The sequence below is a fragment of the Hermetia illucens genome, chromosome 4 (genome assembly GCF_905115235.1).
Source record: "Hermetia illucens chromosome 4, iHerIll2.2.curated.20191125, whole genome shotgun sequence".
NCBI classification, from domain to species: Eukaryota; Metazoa; Arthropoda; class Insecta; order Diptera; family Stratiomyidae; genus Hermetia; species Hermetia illucens.
Window position 1 is genome coordinate 17,141,221 of NC_051852.1, and position 11,050 is coordinate 17,152,270.

General features: G+C 44.0%; 1 protein-coding gene across 1 annotated transcript; it reads left to right on the forward strand.

The window, feature by feature from the left end:
- The first annotated feature begins 189 nt into the window (after window positions 1-189).
- Window positions 190-8,863, forward strand: LOC119653397 (probable methylmalonate-semialdehyde dehydrogenase [acylating], mitochondrial). Its single transcript, XM_038057961.1, has 3 exons — window positions 190-327; window positions 6,794-7,148; window positions 7,523-8,863. Exons 1-3 carry the CDS (start codon window positions 298-300, stop codon window positions 8,698-8,700), a joined length of 1,563 nt encoding a protein of 520 aa, XP_037913889.1. The 5' UTR covers window positions 190-297; the 3' UTR covers window positions 8,701-8,863.
- Window positions 8,864-11,050: the final 2,187 nt, after the last annotated feature.

The following is an 11,050-nucleotide window of genomic DNA, read 5'->3' on the forward strand; positions in this document are numbered from 1 at the left end:
CACTTAGGCAGAATTAATAGTCAAGTTTGACCCATCATTGGTAGAATGACTACATACTTCCTCATGTGATATCAGACTCTCCTGATAAACTTATTTACCATCATTTTTTTTATGGCCTCTAGATTGCTAGACTGTTGAGAATTGCTGATACTATGTCAGCAGCGATTTGCTCCGCTTGTGGGCTGGTGACGACATGCCTCTAGAAATACGTTCCGATAATCTCATGAGATTTGTTCAGTCTTACTTCATACGTGAGCTGGAGGAGTTGAGGAAATCATTACGTTATAGAAGTGAAAAATGTCGGTAGTTCGATTGATAACAAATGGGGTGAGCACATTTGATTTTAGATAGTCCTCAAGTTTCAAGGTCAAGTTCAGTTGGTGAAATAGGGAAGGGAACCGGTCGGTATGTGTAGTGCAAACTCTATGTTGTGCTTGCTATGATGAACCTGGTGATATCTTTTGTGCAGTTAAGTTGCATGCAAACATCGCTATAGTTGGAGTGGTTATATGTTTTTCAGATGCATCTACACGATATTGTCTGGCTGGATACCAAATGCCCTCTCATACGAGTAGCCAGTGGTGTGATGAATGATAAATGAAATCTAATTTTAGAATTTGGCTGCGCAGAAACAGACCCGGCGCCATCAGATCTGCTTAATCAAATGATAAAGTTGAGAGTGATACATGCATTTTTTTTGTAAATGTTGATATCACTACCATTGATAAGGAAATTACACAGCATCTTCTGGTGGAGATAGAACTTGAGGGATAGTTACTAAGTACTGATTTGTATCGCCCATATGGGCCTCACTGTACTTTCTTTGAAAACAGTTCCAATGAGATGTTCTTAAGCATGATGTTGGCAAAGTGTGTGATAGTGCACACTCGCAAAAAATTTATCATTATATGGGGACAATTCGTTTATAAAGATAAGACCATTAAAAAGACATCATAGAAAATTTAGGTGCCTTATCGCTTATATAAAAAATCCTACAAGTATCAGGTTTGGTAATAAGATGAAGTTAAATTTTTTAGGTCTGCTCCAAAAATCTGATCAGATGCCTGATCTGTGTTACTGTGGTTTGGGACACACTTCTCGTCCTCTCGCTCACATTGGCTACATATAACTGAAATCATCACTCCAGATATTTCAATGCGGTAATTTATGGAGGAGTGTTCCGTGAAAAGCCTAACTACGGTTTTCTTGTCCCACTTATTAAACGACGGGTGTCTCACTGGGGATGGCATAGTTTCTGTAAACCCTCTGCACTTTATTTCTCACCCGTCTGCTGACATTGCAAGTGAATCAGTCTAGCAATGTCCTGCCTTAGTGGGTCCCGTCGACGTTCCAGACGAATTTTCCATGGTGGATCTCTTAGGTCACTTAAACCAATAACACGAAAGCGAATCTTCTGACCGTGCAATTTGACAGCCATAACTGCACCACAATACAGAAATGATTGTAGTTGCAGCAGCGACATATCAGCAAACAGTCGAGATGTAATCTCATCATTGATTTGAGATAGAATTCCCGGAGTTGCTGGAGATGCATAGAGCCTGAGAGTACCTGTTCTATGCAAAAGATTAATTTCCGAGAATTCTATACACGGTCTTTGGAACTCGTCCCGAACTTCATCGGTAACCTCAGCTGGACGGTGAAAAAGAATGCTTCGGCGAGTACTGAAACTATTGCCTGCAGTGTGGTGTAGTGTTGTTGATGCCGCCGCCACTGCCCCGCGGTTACCTCAAGTCGAACACGCTCCGTCATGATGGCCGGGATTGTGTCGTTGCGAGTTATCAAGCGGTACTGGTCTGTGACTCGCACGTGACCGTGCAACGTGCACGAATTGCGGGAAACGCTCCACGAATCTCTGGGGCATCAAGGGGGTAAGATGTTGTATCCGCCCCCGCCGTTATTTCGGAGTAGGAGTGGATAATGAAGAGTTTCATTTCTTCAGTCCACTTCATCCGCTTCCTACGTGAACCTGCTGAAGTGGTCGATTGTGGCGAAACAGCTGCAGCAGGCGAAGCAATGCTCCTGGTCGTCGTGGCGCCTAGACGTCGAACCGCCCCACGACTAGTGATATCAACGCCGTGCTGTCCATTACAGGAGCCCGACCCAGTCACCAAGTCAGACGACTCCTGCCGGTTATCCGTACCGGACCTCAAATTTTTCCTTCTTCTTATTAGATGGATTTGCACTTTATACCTAACTGCCAGATGTGGGGATAGCTTCCTCAGTGAGTAATCAGCAAGACTGCAAAGTTCCTGCACTTTCCTCACCTACCCCCTGAGACGCTGTAGTGGCGTACAGCCATTCAGACTGAAGCTATCCATACCTCCTCTTTTCACAACCGGGCTTGGGACCGGCTACGGCGGATATTGATTTAATTATCATTCATCCCTTATCATTTCTTTTCCCTTTATTTTTATTTGGAATATACTGTACCATAATTTTTAACTAAATCTCTCTTTGATTTGAGGATTTTCATTTTCCCTCCTCCTCTCTAGTCAGCAAAACTCTCTTCAACAAAGGGGCCTCCTCCAAAAGAAGGGCCTGAAGATGCCAAGGCAAGGTGGGAACCTTGGAGGCCGCGCCCCATCATACATCCGAAGCAGGAGGAAAATCACTCGAGGGTGTGATCCGTCATGGATCCTCCCTTTCGATCGCGGCACTCGGGTCAGAAATCTTACGACCCCATGCGGGCGGTCGAGCGGTTATTTTTTTTTTATTTTGACTTTTCAGTTTAAGCTCGCGTGTTGGCCATACGGCAGGCTTCTGTGAATCCTCTTGATTCGTTTATTTTTCAGGATCTGCTGCGGACCCATACATTGGAAAGTACACGTTAATTTTTGTACAATGACACGTGAGGGAACGAAGTGTTCGAAGGGCTTAGAGCTAGGACTTTGAATGCTACCTCGGAAGTGCACTTCAATTAGATGGTTTGCTGTTTCTGCATCATGTTTTATGCCCCTCCCGCTCATTAAACAAAAGTCACCCAGCTGCTTCGACTGTTCTTGCTACTCTCTGAGTTTGTTTGTACCGATTCCATCCAACAACTGACTCAGAGTTCGGAGCTCGGCTGAAGAGTCGCTTTCATCTTTTTTGGTTTACAATGGTTCCTGATGCAAAGGATAAGTCATTTTTAGAGCTTGTTCTAAAAGATGATGTGTCCTTCTTCCATGTGCTTTGGTTCGTCTTTAGAAGAACCTTCTTCTAAGTGATATATGTGTGAAATAAATCGGAAACTCGAAGCTTGGTACTTTAGATACTTGCCTTTGTTATTGTGATAAGTCTGTACTTTTCATTCGATTCCACCTGAACTTGATTGCGTACTGAGGATATGTATAGGAGTTCGCAGGAGGAAGTAGACGAATCTGCCTGAACCGCGACAATCTGGCAGCCTCATTGACTTTCTCGTTGTAATAGTTGCCGCTATATTCAGGGCACCACAGGGTGACCACATTCTTCATGCTAGCTTTTTTGGTCTCATTATGAGCATGGTCGGCAAGTTAATTACAGGATCGTCACTGATAAGGGCTTTAAACACTATTTTTTCAATGCTTTTCACCGATCAATTTGATGGCTTGTTAGATGGTGGGTAGGGTTCTGCCTATAGAATAGAAATGCTTGATATCTTCAATATTGTACTGAGATCTCTTTTACTTGAGAAAACAGCGCAACTAACGCGCAGCTTGCCGATTTTATAATAGCTTCTGTGCCTCCTTCTCAAAAGGGGCCCCAGTTAGGTCCCTCGCAAAGTTTAAGACTCTGACGGGTTTAGTAGTGTGATCTCTTTGCCCAAGAAGGTGATTGATTGTCTTCCTGCGCTCTAGGGCCGTATTGTCCATATTTATTTTTTATTTTATTCGGAACGTCTTTTTATGAAAGATATGATGTTCAACTTTTCGATTTTCAGTAGCAATTTCAACATACCACATTTCCGTACGAACAAAGCTCCTGCCGACGGACCAATTCTTGTGCCTCTTCCCTTGTTTCATTTGATGCCACTATAAGGAAGTCACTAACTATTTAACAATTTCTGCTAATTCTGAAATTTTGACATGTATGGGTGCGATAAAGAAGCTTAAAGAATACTGAACTCAGTACACATCCTTAAGGTAGTCCATTGTCCACAGGGACATCATCATCATCATCAACGACGCAACAACCGGTATCCGGTCTAGGCCTGCCTTAATAAGGAACTCCAGACATTCTGGTTTTGCGCCGAGGTCCACCAATTCGATATCCCTAAAAGCTGTCTGGCGTCCTGGCCTACGCCATCGCTCCATCTTAGGCAGGGTCTGCCTCGTATTATTTTTCTACCATAGATATTGTCCTTATAGGCTTTTCGGGTGGAATCATCCTCCTTCATACGGTTACGCCCACCGTAACCTATTGAGCCGGATTTTATCCACAACTGGACGGTCATGGTATCGCTCATAGATTTCGTCGTTATGTAGGCTACGGAATTGTCCATCCTCATGTAGGGGTCCAAAAATTCTTCGGAGGATTCTTCTCTCGGACGCGGCCAAGAGTTCCCAATTTTTCTTGCTAAGAACCCAAGTTTCCGAGGAATCCATGAGGACTGGCAAAATCATAGTCTTCTACAGTAAAAGCGTTGACCCTATGGTGAGACGTTTCGAGCGGAACAGTTTTTGTAAGCTGAAATAGGTTCCGTTGGCTGCCAACAACCGTGCGCGGATTTCATCATCGTAGTTGTTATCGGTTGTGATTTTCGACTAGATAGGAGAAATTGTGAACGGTCTCAAAGTTGCATTCTCCTATCCTTATTCTTCCTGTTTGACCAGTGCGGTTTGATGTTGTTGGTTGGTTGGTCTTCGGTGCTGACGTTGCCACCATATATTTTGTCTTGCCTTCATTGATGTGCAGCCCAAGATCTCGCGCCACTCGCCGCCTGCTCAATCTGGATGAAGGCAGTTTGTACCTCTCGGGTGGTTCTTCCCATGATGTCGAAATCGCCAGCATAGGCCAGTAGTTGAGTGGACTTAAACAGGATCGTACCTCTTGCATTTACATCAGCATCACGGATCACTTTCTCGAGGGTCAGGTTAAAGAGGACGTATGATAGGGCATCCCCTTGTCGTAGACCGTTGTTGATGTCGAATGGTCTTGAGAGTGATCCTGCTGCTTTTATCTGGCCTCGCACATTGGTCAGGGTCAGCCTAGTCAGTCTTATTAATTTCGTCGGGATACCGAATTCTCCCATGGCCGCGTACAGTTTTACCCTGGCTATGCTATCATAGGCGGCTTTAAAGTCGATGAATAGATGGTGCAACTGTTGTCCATATTCCAACAGTTTTTCCATCGCTTGCTGCAAAGAAAAAATCTGATCTGTTGCTGATTTGCCTGGAGTGAAGCCTCTTTGGTATGGGCCAATGATGTTTTCGGTGTATGGGGCTGTCCGGCCTAGCAAGATAGAGGAGAATATCTTATAGATGGTACTCAGCAACGTGATACCTCTATAATTGCTGCACTGTGTCTTATCTCCCTTTGTATGTATGAGACAGATAATGCCTCTTTGCCAATCGTCAGGCATTGATTCGCTGTCCCATACCTTGAGCACAAGTTGATGAACCACTTGGTGTAACTGGTCGCCTCCATATTTAACCAATTCGGTTGTAATTCCATCGGCTCCTGACGACTTATGAGTTTTTTAGCCGATGAATTGCACGGACTGTTTCTCCTAAACTTGGTGGTGGTAGTATTTGTCCGTCGTCTTCAGTTGGCGGGACCTACAATTGGCCGATGTTCTGGTTGTTCAGTAGTTCATCAAAGTACTCAGCCCATCGCTCCAATATGCCCATTCTGTCGGAAATCAGATTTCCCTTTTTCCCTCGGCAGGATGAACGTCGAGATGTGTAAGGCTTCATCCTGCTGACTTGTTGGTAAAACTTCCGCGCCTTGTGCGATTGCTCCCTGTACTTTTCTAGTTCACAGACTTGTTGGTTCTCCCAGGCTTCCTTTCCTCCTTTCCTCTTTAATCATAATTTTTCTATTTCCCATGTTCTTCTGAATCTATATTATGACTAACATAGTATATTCTAGTCGGGCATGATACCTTCAAGAAGGGACGAACCCACTCCCTTCCCCTCCTTGCTTTTTCTGGCTTCTTTTTTAACGAGTTGCACAGCAGAATTTGGTTCAGACATGAGGTGATATCTCATTCCTTTCATAGACCAAAAAAGTTATTTGAGACATAGGGATGATCTTCAAGGAAGAAGTTGAGTCTGTTTTTCATCAATTTGGAGATCGTTAAGAAGAGAGACAGGCCAAAGATTATTGAAGTTGCCTTGCACCCTACCTTTCCTCAGATTGCAGACCACTTTTATTTTCGAGCACTAGTCAGGCGATTGTAGATGCAGGTTTTGCTGCATGTACTGAGTGAACTAGAAAAGAGTAATCCTCCTTTTTCTTCTACATATCGTCCTTATCCCGCGCCTCATGGGGTGAAAAATCGAAGTTTACCCTTATTCGAATCGGCATATTGTTCTAAGTGGGTATTGGCCGCAATTTCGAAGGGCCGGAAACTCTTTCCTTTCCCCCCTTATCCTTCCTGGTGATATCCTTAATTCTTTAACGGAGATAGAAAGTGGGAATCGTCCCTCTATATACACTCTCCTCCTCACGACGATATAAAAAAAATCTCATTTTGAGGCATCATAGTTTCTTAAGTTTTCATCGAGGTTGCCGAGGAGAGTCCTTCCCCTTTTCTCCCTCCATACCTTTACCCAGAACATTATTCAATAAAAAAATTTCAAAATTTCAGGCACGATGCCAATTCCAACGAGCCTACTCATCATCAGCTCCCACAACAAAAATGTTTATCGATGGCAAATTTGTCGAATCGAAAACATCCGATTTCATCGATCTCCATGATCCAGCCACGAATGAAGTAATTACTCGTGTTCCAAAATGTACACAAAGTGAAATGCAAGAAGCTGTGGACTCAGCAAAACGAGCTTATGAAACTTGGGGCAAAACAACACCACTCTCCCGTCAACAAATTATGTTCAAATTCCAGGCCATCATTAAGGACAATATTGGAGAGATTGCCAAAAATATTACTAAGGAACAAGGAAAAACATTAATTGATGCAGAAGGCGATGTATTAAGAGGATTGCGTAAGTAGTTTTGGAACTGACATTTTTAATTTGAAACCGATTAGTAGAGCTTGGTTATATCTAGAGCTGCAAGCATTCCATTGCCGTTTAAAATGTTGACGGTAAGGTAATTGAGTTGGTTGAGCGTCAACGTTTCGATCTCGTTGCCGAGAGTCCTTGCCACACTAAAGCCTTACACGTCGTTACCATAAAATGCACACAACATTTCTGTTTCCTTTTCGTAGTTCTAGTACTTCATGTTTTTAGGGTTGTCGATCTCACTAAGAGGCCTGATTTGTGACTAAGAAATCTTACATTATTTATAAATTTTTTCTTCTCGGATTTTCTTCCCATATTTAGCAAAAGCTTTAAAAATATCTCTATTTTCATTGCAGAGGTTGTCGAACACAGTTGCAGTATTCCTTCATTACAAATGGGTGAAACGGTCCCAAATGTAGCAAGGGATATGGATACATATTCACTAATCCTACCTTTGGGTGTAACTGCTGGTATTGCTCCCTTCAACTTCCCCGCTATGATTCCTCTCTGGATGTTCCCGATGGCCATGACATGCGGCAATACAATGGTCGTTAAGCCTTCAGAACGCGTACCTGGTGCAACTATGATGCTTATGGAAATGCTCAATGAAGCGGGCTGCCCACCTGGTGTTGTTAACGTTATTCACGGAGCACATGATGCAGTAAATTTCATTTGTGATAACCCAACGATCAAAGCGGTATCATTCGTAGGATCAGATCAAGCTGGAAAGTATATTTATGAACGTGCTGGAAGAAACGGAAAACGTGTCCAATGTAACATGGGTGCGAAAAATCATGGAGTTGTAATGGCAGACGCTAATAAGGAAAATACATTGAATCAACTAGCTGGAGCGGCTTTCGGAGCTGCTGGTCAAAGATGTATGGCATTGTCTACAGCGGTGTTCGTTGGTGAAGCGAACAAATGGATCCCAGACTTAGTGGAGCGAGCTAAGCAATTGAAGGTGAACGCTGGTCATGTTCCTGGAGCCGATCTTGGTCCAGTAATCAGTCAACAATCTAAGAAACGAATTCATGACTTGGTAGAATCTGGAATTAAAGCAGGTGCCAAATGTGTCCTAGATGGTCGCAACATCACAGTACCAGGATACGAAAACGGTTACTTCGTTGGTCCTACCATTTTGACGGATGTGAAACCCGATATGGAATGCTACAAACAAGACATTTTCGGCCCTGTCCTGGTATGCTTGTCCGTGGATACCATCGATGAAGCAATCCAACTTATTAACAATAACCCTTATGGTAATGGCACAGCAGTCTTCACAACAAATGGAGCTACAGCACGAAAATTCGTTAATGAAATTGACGTTGGAAACGTGGGTGTCAATGTTCCTATCCCAGTACCTTTACCAATGTTCTCATTCACCGGAACTCGTGGAAGTTTCTTGGGAGACCATCATTTCTACGGAAAACAAGGTTTTAAGTTCTACACCCAGACGAAAACTGTAACCCAATTGTGGCGTGAAAGTGATGTGACCCACTCGAAGGCTGCCGTTGCTATGCCTACAATGAAGTAGGCGGGGTGTGTAGAAGGAGTTGAGATGTAATGATAAGGAATCTGTATGATACGCCATGTTTTACTAAGTCTTCCAGTACCAAGGATTTGATGCATTTATTTTTGTAAACGATCGTTGTCGTTTTGATATTCAAAAGAAATGAAAATATAATTAACAAAGTAAATAGGTTTTTGGTATGTCTCGAGTCGGTTGACATCCTTGAAAGAGGTCCAGGTCTTCTATGGAGTTAGCGCACAACAGGTTGTGCTTATGAACTCCTAAACTCATCTCATACTTTTTTCTTTAAAGTTTAATACTCCGAAAGGAGAGCCAGCCGTGACACGTAGTACCTTTGCTAGCGTAACGAGGCATTGCGCGTAGGGAGATTTTTTATCAGTGGGTTAGGGTGGGACAGCCACTTCTTCAGTCTCACACGCGACAGTTTTATCATATGCGGAATTATGGTGCTTCTGCTACTTTAGATGACAGGGTAACTCAAGCTGGGAAACCATAGGTCAGGGTTGGACGAATAAGAGTTTTATATAGAAGGGTTTTGGTGATAGGGTACAGGGCCCTAGATGAGAGGAAGTTTGTAAGGTAGCTGGGGCTTTAGAAGCATTGGCAATAGCAGATCTGACGTGAGGGTTGGATTTAAATTTGCTGTTGAGAGAAGTTTCCAAATATTTAATATTTTGTTTCGGCTTGAGCGTGTGGTTGGCAATGTGTAAATGGAGGTTTTTACTTCCTGGCACTGTGCCCCAGTGGCACTTCGTACTGGGGTTTGTGCAAATAACTTCAGACTTATGGGAAGTAGCGGTGAGGGCCCACCGGTCGAAATACGCGATGACTTTATTGGTTAGGAGTTTGAGGGACAGGGTCTGCATCCGCTCGCATATAGGATGGTGTCATCAGCGAAAAGAGTCCCTCCTGCTGCGGGAGGACCATTGTCTCTGGGGAAAAAGAGCGGTTGAGGTATGCCTGAGTTGCCGTTGGCTTGGAGGATAAGTTTACCGCAGGAAGGGGAATATCATGGAGGAAGATGCTAAAAAGTTTCAGGTCTATAATAGATCTCTGAGGGAAGTCGTTGGGAAGTCGATGAAGTGAAGTTCATCGAAGCGTACGTGGCAACATCTGTTGGAGATGAAGTCTCCGAGGATTCTGAATAATGGGAGGGGGCAATTGGACTTAGTTTGTAGTCCTCTTTCCAAACTGAATCAAATGCCTTTTCGAGGTCTAAAGCGCAGGCTACGGTTCAATGCCTATTTTCCAGGTGATTGAGGATATGGTCTTGAAGATACAGGATTGCCTGCTCGGTGGATCTGAGGTTTTCGAAGCCGAAGTGATTAAGTGGAATGATAGAGGAGTAGTGTCTATTGAGGTGACTTAGTAGGATACGTTAAAAGAATTTTCCAATATTGGAAAGAAGAGAGATAGGCTCCATATCTTGGAGATCGCCCGAGCACCCCTTCTTAGGGATAGGTATAAGGAGGGGTGATTTCCATGATCCCGGGAAGTGTCCCTTCTTCAAGCAGTTGTTGAAAAGGATGGCGAGACGTTCATTGAAGGTAGGCACACACTTCCGCAGGACAAAGTTAGAGATCCTGTCGGGGCCCGAAGATTTTTTATTGTTGGACTGGGTGATTGCCAATTCGACTTTATCTAGGGAGGTGAAGAAGGTGGCTTATTCTGTCTATATCACTTATGGGCCTGGTTTGAGGGATTTGAGGAGTTTATTGTAAGATGCATTCAGTTCAGACCGAATAGCTCCATTGATTTTGCTGGACAGGTCTTTGATGATCTTGGAGAGGAGACGGTAGTCAGTGTTGAATTTGTTCTGCAACCCGTGAAATAATAGTCTCCTGCGCTGCAATAGTCTGTTTCTATCGCGGACTAAGAGGAGGATTGAGCGGGAAAGGCACCCGTATTTGCAGTAACCAGGTTCTTTAACTAGAGCGTGTTTGTCAATTGTAGTTTCGAAGGCAGAGTTGACATTCCAGATGTATGTATCTGGCTCAACATTAGGTAGGTAGGTAGGTATCAGTGGCCGCTCTGAGGAGCCCAATTAACGCTTTGGTGCGCCGTTTTGATGCCACAAACTCCTTAGACCGTGACTGTTGTTATGGGAGCAGGGAGGCAGAATCCAGCCGGCTCGGATCTTCAGAGCCAACCCGTAGCATTCACGAAGGAAGGCAGCTCTCCTAGCCTGCAGCTGGAAATCTCTCTGAGGTCCCCAAAGAATGGTTTACCCAGTGTCCGCAGCCTGACTCTAGCCACACCTGGGTAATCGCAGAGAAAGTGCATGAGGGTTTCCCTTCCTTCTCCGCAGCTTCGGCAATGTGAGTTGTAGGGTATGCCGAGCCTAGCAGCATGG

Excerpts from the sequence above, each read along its gene's own strand:
- LOC119653397 (XM_038057961.1), top strand. The coding sequence starts at position 298 with ATGTCGGTAGTTCGATTGATAACAAATGGG. Across the intron at positions 328-6,793 it reads TTCGATTGATAACAAATGGG|GCACGATGCCAATTCCAACG; the intron begins GTGAGCACATTT and ends TCAAAATTTCAG. Across the intron at positions 7,149-7,522 it reads CGATGTATTAAGAGGATTGC|AGGTTGTCGAACACAGTTGC; the intron begins GTAAGTAGTTTT and ends TTTTCATTGCAG.